General features: G+C 47.7%; 1 protein-coding gene across 3 annotated transcripts in view; it reads right to left on the reverse strand.

Annotated features, from left to right (window-relative positions):
- KDM4A (lysine demethylase 4A) overlaps window positions 1-19,794 on the reverse strand; it is a 55,837-nt gene that overhangs the window by 10,893 nt on the left and 25,150 nt on the right. For all 3 annotated transcript variants that reach the window (XM_003812831.4, XM_008965339.3, XM_008965340.3), the window contains exons 12-17: window positions 10,834-10,954; window positions 5,543-5,724; window positions 3,589-3,793; window positions 3,066-3,142; window positions 2,327-2,382; window positions 503-611 (exon numbers count right to left, since the gene is read on the reverse strand). In XM_003812831.4, the coding sequence (XP_003812879.1) occupies window positions 503-611; window positions 2,327-2,382; window positions 3,066-3,142; window positions 3,589-3,793; window positions 5,543-5,724; window positions 10,834-10,954 (750 nt within the window). The remainder of the gene's footprint in view (window positions 1-502; window positions 612-2,326; window positions 2,383-3,065; window positions 3,143-3,588; window positions 3,794-5,542; window positions 5,725-10,833; window positions 10,955-19,794) is intronic.

Genomic DNA, 19,794 nt, shown 5'->3' on the forward strand with positions numbered 1-19,794 from the left:
CCCAAAATACAAGGACACACCAGTCTGCTCTAATCCAGGTCTGGTTACAACTTTATCTGCCAAGGAAATTTTTTTTTTTTTTTTTTTTTGAGACGGAGTCTTGCTCTGTCACCCAGGCTGGAGTGCAGTGGCACAATATCAGCTCACTGCAACCTCCGCCTCCCGGGTTCAAGTGATTCTCCTGCCTCAGATTCCCGAGGAGCTGGGATTATAGGTGCACACCACCACTCCTGGCTAATTTTATATTTTTAGTAGAGTCGGGGTTTCACCATGTTGCCCAGGCTGGTCTTGAACTCCTGACCTCAAGTGGTTCACCCACCTCGGCCCCACAAAGGGCTGGGATTACAGGTGTGAGCCACCACACCTGGCCTCCACTAAGGAATCTAACCACAGAGTGAGAATCACAAACTCTAACCAAAACCAAGGGGTACAGGAGGTCCCTGTTCTCTTCTACCCAGAGACTTGTAAGTCGGGAAATTATGTACAGTCTACAAGCCCTTACCAGTTTGAAGCGGGGCAGGGGGATTTTGCTCACATCCACCGGACTTCTTTCTGCAATGTTGACAAACCTTGCTTCCAGAATTGCCACAGCACATGAAACGTGGACCCACCTGCCAAAAGGCAAAGGCTACCTCAGTCACCTCTGGGCCCAAGGCTCTGTGGCCTTCTCTTTAGGGCCTGCTGACAGCGCTTCCTCCCTCACCTGGGTGACCACTGACTTCCACCAGCACATGCCTGGGACCCAGGAAGGTGAGAACCAGAACCGTCTCTCCTCTGAGTATGTGGAAGCAGTGCCACCCCCACTGCCCACCTAGGCCACTGCCCACTGCCCACCTAGGCCACTGCCCACTGCCCTAGGTTAGCACCGGATCATGCTTCTTACACCACTCACCCACTGTCTGTTGAAAAATGAACAGCGCTGCAGGCTAATGGTGTGTGGCAGGTCTCAGGGAGTGAGAGTAAACTGGAAAGCTCTATGCAGACCTCTTTACCATAGGACCCAAGTGCTTCCTGAAAACATCCCCGGCTGTGCCCCAATCTGCCAGTAATCACAGCTCTCTCTCGGCCTCTGCCCAAACCTCTCCCCCAGGCTGAAATGACCTCTCCCTTCTGCTCCCTTTTTCCATAGCTGACTCACTCTTTAATCTTTAAGGTCTGACCCAAGCCCCACTTACTCTGAGAGGTCTATTCAATGGACATCCTTAAGAATTAAAGTAAGTTTTGGACATTTTGGGAAACCAGCATGCATCAAGAGGAGAAGAACGAAAATGGTGACAACTCTTAAAACCATGCTACGTGAAAACCTACACCAGACAACACTGGGGCTCCATGGAAGCTGTCTGCAGTTCTAGTGGAGCTGTCTTTTTAGAGTGGGAACAGATTTGTTCTGTGTGGCCCTGGAGGGCAGAACAGGCATTCAGAGGTAAAGGTGAGAGATTCAAGCACAGCTATTTCCACTCCAAATAAGAAAGAATGTTCCCAGCACTATCCTGTGACTGTGAGGAACACAGTGACCTCAAATAATGGCAGCAAGTGCCTTTGAAGGAGCAGAAGCAGCAGGCAGAGTAGCCATCTCTCAGGGACAGCATAACTGGGACTCTTGAGGGCAGGTGGCTGGACTGAACATATGCTGCAAGTTGCCACGGGATTCTACTTGGAAGCAGGATACTCAGCACTGACCTGCACGCACCATGCCCTAGACAGCTAGCTCTTCCAGGTCAGAAACCTCATTCATCTTACGTTTCCACCTCAGAGCAACCCAACACAAGCCTAAGCACAAAGATTCACTCCATGAAAACGAGCTGCCCAACAGCTGAGAAGCCCAGAAAATTCAGCAGATTCGGTTCCATAGTGGGTGGGCCTGTCTGAGCTCTCCTCAGTGTCCTCCTTGAGCACACTCGCCTCATTCCAAACAGCAGGTCTGAGCCAGGGAGTTTGCCATGTGGAGAAATGCTTGCTAGCCTGTGGCCGCCTCTGCACACCAGCCCCAGCTGTGACAAGGTGAATGTCCTCACTCCAGCCCACACAGTCCCTGCGCATCATCTTCGTCTTCATATTCTCATGAGTCCATTCTTAGCTCCTCCAAAGGAGGATGTCACTGACATCTCTGCTGCAGAGGAGCAGCTGGAGTTGGAAAGTCTGGGACTGCTTGGCTCCCTTAGCATTCCATTTTTAAAATGAGTCTTGGAGATGCTATTCCTGCTCCACACGACGTGCTTCCCAAATCCTCATCAGTCATTCAGAAGAACAGCTAGTACCCTCACAAAGACACTGTGTGCTTCGGAACTGAGCCTGTGCATTCCAAGGCACTGCTCAGGAAACTTACCTGTCATCATTTGCTCTCTGCAGGGCCCCTCCTCGTAATGAGCATAAACAGCAGTCCTGCCAAGAAAGGAGAGGGAGGAAAAAGTGGTTAATACCAAGTCATTAACATTCAATCTGCTCTCCCCTGGACCTGCTTTGGGCAACTCCTCCACATAAGAAAGAAGCATAATAGCATGTGGGGCTTCACCCAGGCAGCCCCTGCACCAGGACGCCCTGTCAGAAGGAGAGGCCACTCAGGGCTAAAGTGTGCCAAGTATTCGCGTGACTTCACATAATCCTCTTCATTGTTGCTGCTAATAACAACTCTTAGCAAAGTCACAAAAGATACTTTGCTCAAACTAGAGGCATGACAGGGCTCTGACTGCTTCTTATATGGGCTAGGTACAGCCAGGTTCCAGGGGGTACAGTGAAGAGAAAACAGCACAATGAATCATCTGAGCCCCTTTCTGAGGCTCCAATTCAAAATGGCTAAATTATTTTAAGGGAGTTATTGTTCCTCCACAGGAAGACCACTAGTTGGTCTTTCCACAACGGAGCAAACACAGCATCCAGACTCCGTAAGTGGGCAGCAACCATTCTCACGGTCATAGGATTTACTCTCACAATACTCGCTCTCTGACATCACCGCGTACCAGACCCTATGCAGACTGCTGGGAATACTGAGTCCAACATGAAATCGTCTGGCCCTGAATATGCACCAAGACTCATGGTGAAGACAGTAACAGTGTGGGATCACTCACCTCCTCTAGGGCATTGGCTGAACACCGAGAACACATCCAGTCTTCAGAAGCCTTTGCAGGGGGAACCCCATAGCAACCTAACAGGGACACCAAGATGAGCAAATTAAACCCAGTGGTCAGAGTCAAAAGGTAGATTTGCAATTCCTTTCCATATACCACCTCCCAAAGCTACAACCAAATCTCACAGAAACCCCTTAGTTTTCTTTAGTCTGAGTCCCCAGGGCTCAGGCATACAGTATGGCTCAAAGTCTCAAAAAGTCAAAAACTGTAGATTCACTGGTACAAACACCTAGTAAGTGGCAGGGACTAATCCCTTTCTGCTATCTGCAACCAAGAGGATGGCAAAGAGATGACTAGTGCCAGTATGGACCCCTGGAGACAGTGAAAAATCAGCTAGCAACAGACTCCCCAATAAAACATCAACAATCTTTTAGGGGCTGGGAGGCCAGGAGGTGGCAAGAACTTCCAGTGAGCAGGCCCATACTCCTGGGACAGGACACAGAGAAAGGTGAGCAGCACTCACTGGCATGGACCCGGACGCTGCACTTCTTGCAGGAAACGAGTATGCTGGTGCCATCCTCCTCAAGATAAGGAGTAGAAAGGTTGATGTCCGTGCTGCAGCCAGTCGAAGTGAAGCACATTTCTGGAATCAATGGCTTGGTCCTCTGCTTCTGGGGGGCTAAATCTGAAGCATTTCCACAGTTCTGATTAAAGCCTCCAAACTCAACCTAAGGGCAAAGAACAAGTGTACACCTCAGTGAGCACGTGCCTATGCTCTTAGCTTTCCACCTGCTCTATCAGCAGAAAGCTGGCTCTCTTACCGATCTGACTATGGCTACAGCTCCCGGGTGCACAGCCATTATCCCGGAGCTGCTAATTGAAGTTACCTCTAATGACTCAAATTCAATTTCTCACAGCAGCATCATACAAAGGCCCCTAGGGGACAACTGAGAAAAGGGAGCAAGGTAAGAGGCAACTGGGATTTCAATCTTCCCAAAGAAAGTGGTTAATAAAATGCACTGAGAGGCCAGGTGAGGTGGCTCACGCCTGTAATCCCAGCACTTCAGGAGGCCGAGGCGGGTGGATCACCAGAGGTCAGGAGTCCAAAACCAGCCTAGCCAACATGGTGAAACCCCGTCTGTACTAAGAATCCAAAAATTAGCTGGGTGTGATGGCGTGTGCCTGTAGTCCCAGCTGCACTCCAGCCTGGGCAACAGACTGAGACTCCGTCTAAAAAAAAAAAAAATGCACGGAGATGTTAGCAGCTAGGCTGCTACTGTGGGCTCCCTTACGTGCTACACTGTGCGGTGACCCCACCTCAGGAGTGTACCCAGAGCAGATGCTCCTAGTAGGCCAGCACTAATTGCCTCTTGTGCCTGTCAGCAGGTCACCTGAGCTGCAGCACTGTCACATGGCTGGAGCCCCACCTGTGTGATTCCTGGCTCAGGGTCCCTCCAGGAAGAACTTAAATCCACATACTTCCCTTGGCAAACTATACTGATTGCAAATATCTGCTGGATGGCACCTGCATCTCCATTCCAAGGATGAGGCCCAGAAAGATGTCAACCCCAGAGCCTATGCCATTTGTGAAACTCCTACTTAGTAGATCTGCTTATAGTAAGAACCCAGCCATTCACTCCCCTCATAGGCAAAGGCTTTGGTTTTGCTTTTTGTCAATGGAAAGGTTTAGTGAGTTCCTAATCCAAAGTGTGTTGGTCTGAGGTTCCATTTTCAGCAAGCATGAATCTGGGGCCCTGCCAGGCTCAGCGGCAGCCATGCCACTTTAACCACCACAGCAGGTAAGGACCACTTACCTACCTGCTATACTGTGCAGGTCCCAGCTGAGACTGAGCTGGTCCCCTGGCACCTGCTGCTGTGAATGCCTTCCTGGCATCCTAGAGCTGGACCCAAAGAGATCCACCAATGAAGCCACAGATGCCCCAGAGCAGGAGGCACACAGCTGAGCTCAGCAATCTTGCTTCCCAGCCCCTCCTCACATATCAGGCCCTTGCTTCTACCCCTCCCAAGTTCCTTCTGCTACTGGCAACACGCATTGTGGCAATGGGAAAGGAAAAACAACATTAGAGGATCTGGCTTTTCAGCTGAGATTCAGACTGTGGTAAGGAAATCACAGTTCTCCACCCTGGCCAGGACTATAAACCACTTGGCAGGAATAACCACGGACTAGAATAACAGAAATGCAGATTGCTCTGCAAACTGATGTCTGTGATGACTGCATGTGCAAAGGGGAGCCTAAGCCCACCCTCAGCTCATCTCCAAAGCATTCTCAATTGAAACCCACGTTGCTGGGTTATCTGCCTGGAGAAGACTGACCAATACACAGATGGGGCAGAGAATGCTGGGGGTGGAGGTGGCCTTTCCCAAGACAACCAGTGACAAGCTATATACTCACAATTAAATCTAGCTTCCCTATGATTGCTAGTCCTGGGTAAACAGAGTGCATGGAGCTGGGTTACCTGATGATAAGTCTGGAAGATCATACAGACAGCACAGTGAGGGGCCTGCTGGGCCATGGTCTCATTGAATTCCTTCTCAGCCTCAAAGTTTGGAGGTCGGTTCTGCCACAGTTGGCTCAGAGGCTTGGCCCAGGCCTCTGTCTCCTCAGCCTCTTCCTCAGGGGTCAGCTGTTCAGATGTCTCTAGAGGAGGAAACAGAAATGTGAGTCAGCACCAACCCTGCACATCTGTGGCTCTGCCTGGAGAACAGATGAGTTCCACTAGGACTCCTGATCCTAGGTTTGGACCAAGGGTGACTCCTGGATTCCTAAGGATGATAAAGGCAAAGGGTGGAAGCAATTGTCAATAGACTCCTTCAGTATCTTGATGATGTGTAGGGAGTCCTGCCAGAACCCCATTCTCTGGCCAGACTGACTCATGGCCTCCATTCTTCCTCCTGCCCCACGAGCTCAGCTTGCTCTACTCTCCCTTAACAGCTGCCACATTCAGCCCTTCTGCCCAAGGACAGCAGAATGAAGCACCATCTTGCCAAAAACCATCTTATTTGCTGCCTCCAAAACGTCAGCCTGTTAAGTCCTTTACCTTTTAGAGTTTTCCCTTTAGTGCAACTAAACAAGGAAGGAAAATAACAGGGAATTGGCAAAGCTTAAAAGTTGTAATATCATGGTCCTTGGCCAGGACTTACCAGCTTCCTGCAGTATGTACCTATTCTGGACAAGGCTCCCCAACCCCTCCTAGCTCTGCCTCAGAAGAAAGCAGAGCTACATGTCCAAGATGAATCCTCTTCCCAGCCACAAGATGTGATGCCTGACGCTGGCAAACAATATCCTGCAGGCTGAATCCAGCCCACTGAGGAAGCTAAGAATTGTTTTTACATTTTTATGATGGGGTCTTGCTATGTTGCCCAGGCTGGAGTACAGTGGCTATTTACATGTGCGATCATAGCCCACCACAGCCTCAAACTCCTGGGCTCAAGTGATCCTCCCATCACAGCTGCCCAAGTAGCTTGGACTACAGGCATGAGCCACTGCACCCAGCTTTGTTTTTACATTTTCAGCATTGGGGCTTAAAAAAAAAAAAACAGTGACAACCACAGAGACCAATGAAGACTCTAAAGCCTAAAATACTGACTTCCTGGCCCTTTATATATCCCTGGTCATGACAGATGGTGTCTCCTAGGTATGCTAGACAGCAGGGCATACAACTCATCAGACTTCACTAAGGCCTGGGAAGGAAAAATCCCCTCTGGGTGCATCTTCCTACAAGAAAGGGGACATACTGCTGAGTGGAAAACAAAAAAAGTTTGCTCACAAAACTCATGTAAGTGATAGAGGTGCACACTTCCCAGTTCTTCCTAAATCAGTGAAACAGGGGCATAGTCCACAAGCTCCCAGCAGAAACAAGGAAACAGAAACAGGGAAGTAAAGGAAACGCCATAATTCTGAAGGTATAAGTAAATGAGGGCAGTCTTTGGTAGATGTCCAAAATGTTTCTCCAGATGCTCTACCATGTGAGGGAGGTATGAAGCTAGAGTTGCTATGCCTTTTTTTGGCAAGTGTGACCAAGCAAGGCCCAAGTATGCGGCCCCTGACAGGAGACTGGCTCTCTGCCAGCCCCATCACACAGGGCATCCCAGGGGATCCCTGCATCTCGCTTTGAATGGCATCATCAGTCCCCAGCCATGACCCTCCTTCTTCCCAAACAGAGGTGCTTTCCCAAAGGCCCCTGAAATCTGTTCAAAGCAGCCAAGGAAAGCTCTGGTCTGTACTTCCATTAGGTGCCTGTTTCTTCATTTCTGGCAACTCCAGCTCAGTGCAGATAGTATTCTACGCTGCCCTCACAGTCATGTTTAATCTGAAGGCATCTGGCAGCTGCCATTGTGCGCCGCCTCAGTGTACCCTAAGGACACCAACGCAGACAATTAAAATCAACCCCTATATGCCCCATCGTTCAGTTGTAATCAGGAGCCATGGTGCCCAGAACCCAAGCACAGATTTTTTTCTTTATCCTGGCCAAACAGGAGTGACCAAGATAGAATGGAAGAAACAGAAACAGACAGGCAGGCTCACACTCACAACTAAAAAATTAACACACTGACATCTGTTCCATTTACAAAGCCAAAAGTGGCCCCAGATCATTCCATTTGTGAATACTGAATGATGAGGGAAAATGTTCACTACGTTAAGTGAAAATTGCAGGAAGCAAAATTATACAGTTTACATATGTAAAATTTCATTGAGCTGTACAGTTAAAATGTGTGCATATCACTGAATTGTTATGCTTGAATTGAAATTTTTTTAAAAGTAGGGGGAGGGGCATACAACAGTAAAGAAACATAACTTCCAAATACAGTATGTGACCTTAGTTTGATTTATATTAGAGTTCAAAAGAAATAACTATAAAACACATTCTTGGGACAAGCAGGGAAAGATGGGCATGGACTGAAGATTAAAGGATATTGTGGGGCTGGGTGCGGTGGCTCACGCCTGTAATCCCAGCACTTTGGGAGGCTGAGGCGGGCGGATCACTTGAGGTCAGGAGTTCGAGACAAGCCTGGCCAACATGGTGAAACCCCGTCTCTACTAAAGATACAAAAATTAGCTGGGCGTCGTAGCACACACCTGTAATCCTAGCTACTCGGGAGGCTGAGGCAGGAGAATCACTTGAACCCAGGAGGCAGAGGTTGCAGTGAGCCAAGATCATGCCACTGCACTCCAGCCTGGGCAACAGAGTGAGTAAGACTCTGTCTCAAAAAAAAAAAAAAAAAAAAAGGCTGGGCGTGGTGGCTCACGCCTGTAATCCCAGCACTTTGGGAGGCCGAGGTGGGTGGATCACGAGGTCAGGAGTTCGAGACCAGGAGGCAGAGGTTGCAGTAAGCCAAGATCACACCACTGCACTCCAGCCTGGGCAACAGAGTGAGTGAGACTCCTTCTTAAAAAAAAAAAAAAAAACAAGAAACAAAAAAAAGTAGGGGGAGAGATTGTGTATTATCTCAACTGCATTATTTTAAAAAGATATACATGGACATACTCTAATATCTGACTAGAGAAAAGCCAGGAAGATAATATGCTAATATATTCAAAATGGTCATCTTTGAAGGGTAATTTTGTATTCCTCTTGGCAACTTTTCCAGTTTCCTGAAGTCTATATTGCTTTAAACCAATCAGGGAGATAGGCAGGTGCTACCCAGAGAAACTGAAGCTCCTGTCTGAGCTGGAATAAGAACACAGAGAACTTCCTAGGACCTGACTCAGGGTCCTGCCACACTTCTGACTGGAGGACAGAAGGGATATTCCCCACCCTGTTTATCATGATCTTTTTTGTTGTTGTTGTTGAGACAGAGACTCGCTGTCACCCAGGCTGGAGTGCAGTGGCATGGTCTCAGCTCACTGCAAACTCCGCCTCCTGGGTTCATGCCATTCTCCTGCCTCAGCCTCCCGAGTAGCTGGGACTACAGGTGCTCACCACCATGCCCAGCTAATTTTTTGTATTTTTAGTAGAGATGGTGTTTCACCATGTTAGCCAGGATGGTCTCGATCTCCTGACCTTGTGATCCACCCGCCTCGGCCTCCCAAAGTGCTGAGATTACAGGTGTGAGCCACCACGCCCGGCTATATCATGATCTTTCTACTGAAAAACAAAAAACAGCAGAGATGGGGCACTGACATCAGATCAGGAAGGAGAGGACCAGGTAGGACAGGGCCTGATGTTAGTCAAGAGTAACATGTATGATTCACTCTGCTCTCCCTGAGGGTGCCAGGGCCCAGTCACCAACCAAGCTGGAGCTGAGGCTCGGCAGTGATGATCATCCTGGATCTCTGGGCTTCAGGCAGCCAAGGAGACCATGCTCCACTGATGTCAACACACCCTGAGCTTCAGTGCCACATTTCCTGGTTTTCCTTACACATGGCTGCTTACCCTGCTTCTCTGCCTCCTTCACAGGCTCCCCTCCCTCCTCTGTCCACCTAGCCCCAGCGTCTGCTCACCCCCCTTGGTCCCCTCCCCAAGATCGGCCTCATTATTCCAACAATTGTATCCAATGTCACCTCAGTGCCAACTCCTAAGTCTACATCCTCCATAGACACTGAACTCAGGTTTCCCCAACCAAAGCTACAAACCGGGGAGGCACTCAGCTCATCCTCCTCAACTACCATCCTCATAGCTTCACAGCCAGTCACCAAATCCAGCTGATTTTACCTTCCAAATATATTCCCTACCACCACCATCCTACTGCAGACCTTCATATTGCAGGCAGACCATTACGGAAGCCTATGTGGTCCTCTCAAAGCCATCCTCAAGATGCCAGCACTAGGAGCGATCTTTTCTAAAGGAATCTAAATGACTCTGTCATTCCTCTGCTTAAAACGTGTCACTGGCTCCTGAATGCCAGTAAGACAAAGTCCTCACTCTGGCCTCCATGATAACGCTGTCCAGGATCTGGTCCCCCTCCTCCTACTCCACCTATCACTCCCTGGCCTTGCCCTCCAGCTCCAGCCACACTGAGCTGACTGTAGTTCCTCTGACTACAGCCTCCTGCTCCTCTTCTCCATGGCATGCTGTCCTTCTGCCCCAGAGTAACACCTCTTCTGTTTTTTTTTGAGATGGCATCTCGCTCTGTCGCCCAGGCTGGAGTGCAGTGGCACCATCTCGGCTCACTGCAACCTCTGCCTCCTGGGTTTGAGCAATTCTTCTGCTTCAGCCTCCTGAGTAGCTGGGACTACAGGCACGTGCCATGACACCCGGCTACTTTTTTGTAGTTTTAGTAGAGATGGGGTTTCACGTGTTAGCCAGGATGGTCTCGATCTCCTGACCTCATGATCCGCCCACCTTGGCTTTCCAAAGTGCTGGGATTACAGGCATGAGCCACCACACCCGGCCACCTCTTCTTTCTTGAGATCTGTTTACCTGTCCAGTTTCCCCACCACCCTGTGAATGTCTTGAGGGCACGGACATATCTTAGTTATCTTTGCAGCCACATATACAGCACAGGGCTTTGCATCACTGACAGGATTTTCTGTCCTGAAAAATCAGCCTTGTACCTCCCAGGAAAAGAAAGGAAAAAACCTGCCTGCAATTATCCCCTATTAAGGTACACTGCAAGATACTCAAACTTATAATGGAATCTGGTTAGTCAATTAGATACAAGGAAATCCGGTCCTCTCTTTATGGAATATCTGGAAGAGCAGCTAAGCCACAGGCCCACCCTTATCCCTCAGCTTGGCCTTCTGATGTCCTGTCAAGTCTAATGTGGTGAGCTGTTTTCCTCCTGGTGAAGAAAAAACAACACTTACCATCATCACTGACACACTCCTGCAGCACAAGTGGGTGATGGCGGGGGAGCTTGCTTAAAGGCTGACGGCGTCCCTTGGACTTCTTATTCTCTTCTAGGGAAAACATGTATTCATCTGCAACCTGGGCAAACCACAAGAAATTAAATTGGTCTTGTCTCCACTTGAGACATGCACAAGTCACCCTTACAATGAAAACCAAAGGAAAGAGAGGGGCACAGGGAAACAAAAAGACATATAAAACCAAACAGAAAATACCTATCTTAGAAAAAGCCAAATGACAATACCACGTACCAAACTAGTCTGAACCAGGATTATGTAAATTTAGGGCAAAACCCAAGTGTAGTTCTTGGCCTTCTTAGGAGCAGCCTGAAACCAATGTACCAAAAACAAGCCTGCTCCAGCTCTGAGAGAGGCTTGCCCCGTCCCTTAAGCTCACTGCCATGAGACTCCAAGGTGGCCCAAGTGAGAGAGCCCCCAAGGAGCCTAGGTGCCCCTTTCCTTGGCCCAGTAGGTCAACAGTACCTGTTACAATGTGCCAGGCAGCTGGGCCACCCAGGAGTGTCTAGGGGACACCCAAAGGGGTGAGCAGCAGCTGACCTATTAAAAGTAAAATAGGCCACCTTCTCCTTATACACTGCCAAGACTTCAGCTCTAACAGATACTGTTCATTCCTCAGTTAGCTGCTGCTTCTCCAGGGGAGAACATCAGCCAGGACAGAAAGTGCATCTGAAACTCTGGCCTGGCTGCAAAGGGAAAGGTTGATTTAACACTGCATTTACATAATGTCAGAGCAAATGTAATTAGATTTAAATGTACAGGATTGACTCAGAAACACTACAGAAGGGTTTCTTTCTAATCAACATATTTAAAACTTGGTTATACTGACATTAGGAGATGCAGGGTTAGCAAAATCCATTAAGCAAGGAAATGAGGCCTGAAAGAGGGCCACTTTGCAACTGTGACAAAAACCAATGCCATAAATGCTGCAGTGCTACTTCAGAGAACACACCCTGGGCCTACAGACTCCATGTGCAACTACACAGAGCCCCAGGAGTTAAGGACCACAGTTGGAATGCCAAGAGAAAACAACTTCTGAACAGGCCATGTCCAGAACAGAACCTGCTCTTCCAAACATAAATTTTGCCAACAAGTTTTGCCATCCATTTGCCACTCATTCAACAAATATTCACTGGGCACCTACTGTGTGCAAAGGCCTGCCCAGGAAAAGAAGAAGGTGTAGAGAAGCAAAGAAGATGTGATCTGTGCTTACGTGAGTAAGGATGCTGCAGCAGTATGGAGGAATATGGTGGAGTGAGGATATTAGGGACCTTTTCCTACTGATGTCCATGAAGACTTACATGACCATAGACTTAATCAGACCGGAACTATATCAACTGTCTAAACCCATGGTTTTCAAAACGTACATCCGGAAAGCACCTCAGGAGCCTCCATTAGAGTGAACAAAAAGGGCTTGAGGCCCCATCTTCTTTCCAACCAGAATGGCTCTGCTTTTGATTTATGTTTTAATTAAGATTTCACTTAAAGAAAGGGTTCTGGCCAGGCACAGTGGCTCACGCCTATAATCCCAGCACTTTGGGAGGCTGAGGTAGGCGGATCCCTTGAGCCCAGATAACATGGCAACACCCCGTCTCCACACACACAAAAAATTCAGGTGTGGTGGCATGCACCTGTAGTCCCAGCTACTCAAGAGGCTGAGATGGGACGATTACCTGAGCCCGGAAGGTCAAGGCTGCAGTGAGCTGAGACTGCACCACTGCACTCCAGCCTGGGTGACAGAAGTGAGACTTTGTCTCCAATCAATCAATAAGTAAGTAAGTAAAAGGGTTCTTTGGCTAAAACAAACTGGAAAACCCATACTTGCCCGACAGTCTTACCATGTAAATAGAAAATTTAGGAGCATGTACCCCCAACCTATATATTACTTACTAATCAATTACATATACTAATATTAATGCACATATGCATATTTTAAAGCAAAAACAGACTGTAAAATGTTAAGATAAAAACAAAGTTCAGTTTGCTTTATTCCTATATCCCAATAATATTCTTGTTTCCCCCCGACCTGCCCCCGCCGTCACTTTGAGGGCACCTGGACAATAGGCCTAAACCTGTGGGCTGTGGCAGACTAGGGAAAAAAAGGATGGGAATAAAGAAGCCAGAAACGGTGGGGATTTCTAGCCTGGACCACCAAGGTGACAGGCTTTAAGAGGGCTCATGTGGAGGAAGTGGGGGCTAATAACAAACCAGGTTAAACAAGCTGTGTGGGGTACACAACATGTACCCAAGGGTCTTTTCATTTGGAAATACCCAGGGGAGGCAATAAGAAATTCAGACTGGGGGTTCAGAAAAGAAGTCAGAGCAAGATCTGGGAATCCGCAGCACCAGGTTCAGAATTACAATGGTGGGAGAAGATGAGATTGTCTTGGATGATGAATTGACTAAGCCTTCCAGGGACAGGAGGAAGAAGAGAAAGGAGAAAAGGAAACTCAGAAGCAGACAGGTAAGAGGAATACCAGAAAGCGAAGAAGGGGACGGCTTCAGGGAGGGGGAGATCCACAGGTCAAAGAACATAGAAGAGCTGAGCAGGGAAGTGGCCAAGGGACTCACTCAGCAACGGGGAGCTATCAGGACTGTTTTTTGAGATAAGTTCCGGTGGACAAAGAATAAGAAACTAAGGAGTGAATACATCGTGGAGTATTTTTGAGAAGATCAAGGGAAAAATGAGATCATAGTTTGAGAAGGAAATTTCCTCTAGAATTGTATTTTAGCTATGATAGGGGCTTCATGAGCTTGGCTTTATAGGCAAAGCAGCAGCTTGTGAAAGGGAGATAGTAGGATATTTGGTAGAGAGAATAATGGTTCCCCAATATGCCCACATCCCAATCCCTGTGAATATGTTATTCTAACATGGTAAAGGAGAATTAAGATTGCTAATCAGATAGTGTTTAAAATAGGGAGAGTATCCTGGATCATCCAGGTGGGCCCAATGTAATCCCAATGGGGCTTACAACAGAAGAAGGAAGCAGAAGAGTCTGTCCGAGTGATGTGATGCCAGAGACACTTGGCTGGATGCCGCTGCCTTTGACAATGGACCTAGAGGTCCAGGAGCCAAGGAATGTGGGCAGCCCAGGGAGGCTGGAAAGGGCAAGGAAATGGGTCTTCCCCTGAGAGCCTCCAGGAAGGTACACAGCCCTGCTGATGCCTTCACTTTAGCTCAGTGAAACCCATTTCAGACTTCTGAACTGAAGAACCATAAGAGAACAAGTGTTTCAGCCTCTGTGTTTGTGGTACCTTGTTATAGCAGCAATAGGAAACAAATACAGGGTAGGAGGTACCTAAGATCCAAGTTCCAAAGGAGGTGGAAGGGTGAAGGTCAAGAACACCAGAATGCAGCTTGGGAAGGGAAGAGGACACCTTTTCCATGATCAGTATATTCACAGCACCTCTTATATACCCAGTATACGGTGGGAATACTTGTTTTGGCAATGCAGAGAAAAACAAGACGTGGTCTCTAACCTCAGGGAGGGAGACCTGGTGTCCAAGTCTGAAGTCTGAGCCCTTTCCACTACCGTCATGCTGCCTCTGACCAAAGTAGTCAGGTCCATTCAAAGATTTGATTATCTTTTCACATTTCCTCATCTCCTGGACAGTACTCCTCCTGCTACCATGGCATCCGCACCCTTCTCATGGTGCTGCCTTCCCTGGGATTGCTCCAGTTTCTAAATTCCCTCAGTATATAACAGAAAGGTCAGGGTTCGACCAACTAGCAGCTGTGTGAGCCTGGACGAGTAGCAGCCCCACCAGTAAAATGGTAGTAATAAACCCTTCCCCAGAGGGCTCTTTTTGCAGACAGGGCGGGATAGCAGGCAGACTCCCAGGGCCCTGCCTGAAGAAAGCTGGAACTCAAGGCTCCTGAGTTCTTTCCTCCCTCATCCAACATCTGGCACCAGGGTCAAGGTTAGTGTTCCTGATAGGGTTTATTCTGTACAGAGAAGAACCAATTGTTCTCCCACCTTGTTTTGGGAACTCACTTTTCAAAGTAGCTTGAACTAACAAGAACTTCTGCAGCAGACATATGGCTGTGGCTCAGTCAGTAGGTAATGAAAACTCTACAGTTTCGGCAGTGTCAGCCGGCCAGGGTGCTTTTACCAAAAACTGCAGTTTACCAGACTGACCTAAAAAAGGCCCTTGACATAGATGGTGGCATGGAAACTGAACAGCAGGCAGCCCAAATTACAGCTTGGGGATGCTTAAAGTGGGGGTGGGGGAATATAAGGGTGCTCTAAGGAACCCAGTTGTCTACAAATATAGATCCAGTGCTATAAGACCTCTCCAGGGATGGACAAAGTTGCTCAGCTTCTGCCCCCAAACCTTGACTATCTGTCCCTTATTCCTCCCAGTCAATTAATTCTGATGGTGGCTTCTTACTAAAACAAACCTGACCTTCCATTTACTCATTCCATCCTCATTACAGAGGGTTTCATAGGCCAAGCCCTCTGGACCGTGCTGGTACTCAAGAAATGAGGATGAATGTGGCACAGGGCCCAGCTTCTAGAAGGTTATATTCTTCACCAGCCTATGGCAAGGGAATTAAGAAACTAGTACTCTAGGGCTTCAAAGAAGAAAGGGAACTAGATGGAAAGCAATGAAGTGTTTCTAAGAATAGTGGCTTTTGAAAAGGGCTGGGTTGCACTAAGCAGAGGTAGTTATCTGACCACTCTAGGCGACCCTCAGAGATAAATTCCCCATCTCCTCCCACCTCAAAACCATCTGCATTCTGGTGACAGTGGCCCAACAAAGTGAATGTACTTACTGCCACTGAACTGTTTACTAAAAAAACTGTTAAAATAGGTAAATCTCATACTGTGTATATATTACCACAATTTAAAAACACAGGCTGGGTGTGGTGGTTCATGCCTATATCCCAGCACTTTGGGAGGCCGAGACAGGAGGATCACTTGAGCCCAGGAGTTTGAGACCAGCCTAGGCAACATAAGGATACCCCATCACTACAAAAATAAAAAACTTAGCTGGGCATGATGGCACATGCCTATAGTCCCAACTACTTGAGAGGCTGAGGTGGGAGAATCAGTTAAGCCTGGGAGGTCGAGGCTGTGGTGAGCTGAGATCGCACCACTGCACTCCAGCCTGGGCAACACAGCAAGACCTTTTCTCAAAAAGAAAAACCTATCTGCAGCCATCCCCTCCTGTCCCTCCACCTGCACTCCCACTTCCTTAGATCCCCAGAATCCAATCACTACCTCTTCAACTTCCCCCACTTGGCAGGACCCTGCCTTTTAATACAAGGCACACTTGGCCATATCTCCCACTGTCTTGAACTCTTCTCCTGCCCTGGCACTGGATACACTGTTCTTTCCTAGTTCTCCTGACCTCTGGCTGCTCCCCCACATTCTCCTACCTGGGCCCTCTCCTGTCACCCCACACTGTGAAACTGTTCTTCACTCTACACACATTCTTCCATGCCCACCAGTGCCCTCCTGGTGACTCCCACACCCACAGACCAACCCTCCCACCCCAGCTTCAAGGCTATATCTATGTATCTCCATAGCCTACCTCACAAAAGTCCCCCTCTAGACGTACCCAAACTCAACTCATTTCCTGGCCCACACTAAAAACCCTTTAGTTTTCTTATAATCATTATCCTATATGGATGACACCACCATCTATCCCAAGAACTCAAAGCTGGAAACCCGAGTCAAGCCTCATGCTACCCTCTGACTCACCCCCATCCAGTCACCCAGTCCTATGTGCCTACCTTCCAAGTAGCTCTCAAGTCCATTTTCTGCTCCCCATCCCTATCACCACCACCTACAGGTCCTCACTACCTCTCTCTCAGACTAAGAAACAGGTTCCTAATTGGTTTCCCTGTTTCAAATCTTTTTTCCTCCTTTCCTGAAGTAGAAGTATTTAGTTATAAAAATAACATGTTAATCATAAAAATATTCAAATGATGCATAAATGTAGGAAGTGAAATCATCCATAATTCCACCTTCAAGAGAACCTCTGTTAACAATTTCTAATTTTGCCTCCTTCTTCCTCCCCCCCAAAATCTTTATACTGCCTCCAGAACAATCTTCCAAAACATCAGTGCAGTACTTAAAAAACCCTTTACTGGACAATCAATGACAGCTTCTTGATTAAGTCAATGGTGAGGAAAAAAAGGGGAGAGGCGGTGGCCTACATTAAGGAAGACTTCAGAACATCATCGGCAAATCAAAGGTGTGGGCCTTGATTTAATCCTGATACAAACCAATCAACTGTAAAACAGATTGGACAATGAGGAAATTTGATTATGGACTGGATAGTAAATTATGCTAAAGAATTTTTGTAGTTTTCTTAGGTATAATAATGGCATAGTTATCATCTAAGAAAGTGACCATATTTTTCTTTTCTTTTTTTTGAGATGGAGTCTCACTCTGTTGCCCAGGCTGGAGTGCAATGGCAAGATCCCAGCTCAGCGCAACCTCTGCCTCTCAGGTTCGAGCAATTCTCCTGCCTCAGCCTCCTGAGTAGCTGGGATTACAGGCACCCGCCAACACGCCCGGCTAATTTTTGTATTTTTAGTAGAGACAAGGTTTCACCATGTTGGCCAGGCTGGTCTCGCACTCCTGACCTCAGATGATCCACCCCCTTGGCCTCCCAAAGTGCTGGGATTACAGGTGTGAGCCACTGCGCCCAGCCAAAAATGACCATATTATTCAGAGATACACACTGAAGTAGGGAAGAAATGACAAGGTATCTGGGATGTGCTTTCAAATACTTCAGCAGAGAGGCAGATTAATGGGCACAAATATATAGTCTGATAGAAGAAATAAGACCTAGTGTTTGACAAATCAGTAGGGTGACTATAGTTTACTATAGTCTATTGTACATTTCAAAATAGAATAATTTGAATGTTTCTAGCATAAAGACAAGACAAATATTTAAGGTGATGCATTTACCAATTACACTGATTTAATCTTTACAAATTAATGTATTAAAGTATCACATGTACCCCAAAAATACGTACATTATATACTAATGAAGATAATATAATTTTAATATAAATACTTCAGCAAATTGAAAACAGGACAAACAAAGCAAATATGGAAAGATCCTGACACCTGTTAGAATATTTGTGGGTTTGGCCGAGAATGGTGGCTCACACCTGCAGTCCCATCACTTTGGGAGGCCGAGGCAGGTGGATCACGAGGGCAGGGGTTCAAGACCAGCCTGGCCAAGATGGTGAAACCCTGTCTCTGCTAAAAATACAAAAATTAGCCGGGCGTGGTGGCAGGCGCCTGTAATCCCAGCTACTCAGGAGACTGAGGCAAAGAATTGCTTAAAGCCGGGAGGTGGAGGTTGCAGTGAGCCAAGATCATGCCACTGCACTCCAAGCCTGGGCGACAGAGCAAGACTCCGTCTCAAAAAAAAAATTATTTGTGGGTTCACTGTATTATTCGCTCTGCATCTTTCTAAGATACTGTGTCATTCTGTCACCCAGGCTGTAGTGCAATGGTACAGTCACGGCTCATTGCAGCCTCAACCTCTCAGGCTCAAGCGATTCTCGCACCTCAGCCTCCCAAAGTGCTGGGACCACAGGTGTATGGCACCCTGCGTGGCCTCCCTCTGAATCTTTGTGTGAGCATTTCTTTCTTGCTTTTTTTTTTATCTTTTTGAAGTAAAGTTTCACTCTTTTGCCCAGACTGGAGTGCAGTGGTGTGATCTCAGCTCACTGCAACCTCCGCCCCCCACCACCCCAGGGTTTAAGCGCTTTCCTGCCTCAGCCTCCCAAGCAGCTGGGATTATAGGCACCCACCACCACACCCGGCTAATTTTTCTATTTTCAGTAGAGATGGGGTTTCGCCATGTTGGACAAGCTGGTCTCAAACTCCTGACCTCAGGTGATCCACCCGCCTCAGCCTCCCAAACTGCTAGGATTACAGGCATGCACCACGGCACCCGGCCCTTTGTGTGTGCATTTAAAAGAATGAATTATGAAAGTTTTCAATTTCCAAATCCATATGGTGCATATGGTGGGGACCCTTCTGCTGCTCCCTACACCACAACTAGGAGGTCAAACTGCTTCACAGAGCAACAAGGCAGACCCTCCAGGTTCTGGCTCTTGACATCCCCCAACAGCACCACCTGAGGCCCTCTCCAGTCCTATATGCCTGAGACAAACTAAACCACTGCAGATCCCCAAGTGCTTTGACGCTGGCATGAGTTATCATGAGCATTTAGAACACCCTCCTCTCCCAGATTCTCTTCGATTTCATTCTATCCACCTGGCATTCTTCTAACCTCAGGCCTAAACTGTTTCCTTCTCTCAGGCAGTCCAGAACTCTACACTGCAACCCCAGGCTGAGCTGCTAACTCTCCCACTTGTACCACAACACGTATCATTAAGTACTGGAATGATTTGCTCTTACCTATCTATCCTAGACTATGAGCTCCTTGAAGGCACAGTCCTGGCCTAGAGTAGGCATGCCATAAATGATTAGAAAGTAGAGGGAAGTGGCAGGGCAGCCAAGACAGTTTTAGAGACTTTTAAGTAGTTCAAACAAACAAGCCAGCACATGTTGGAGGTGGAGGGATGGTTGGCGATGGAGCAGAGAGGGTTATTTATTAGGGTATTATCATCAGGCTCGGCCTGAAAAGTACATACCGAAATAAAAAGGAACCAAGAAGACACTCAAGGGTTTTTGAGCAGAGGACTGGAAAAGAGAGACATGTCAGAGAGAAGACCCCTTCCCCTAGCATACTTCCACACGGAAGGAGTCCTGGCTTTTCTTCTCCCCATCCCCTTGAAAGCTGTGCTTCACTTCACTAGGATCTGTCTTTTGGAGAGGGAGTGCATTCTGGCCTACATCCACACCACATGGAAGCTGAGTGCTTCCATGGAAATGCTTTGCCTCTAGAGGGGCCTGGAGACATCAA

Source organism: Pan paniscus, chromosome 1 (assembly GCF_029289425.2).
Source record: "Pan paniscus chromosome 1, NHGRI_mPanPan1-v2.0_pri, whole genome shotgun sequence".
Classification (NCBI taxonomy): domain Eukaryota; kingdom Metazoa; phylum Chordata; class Mammalia; order Primates; family Hominidae; genus Pan; species Pan paniscus.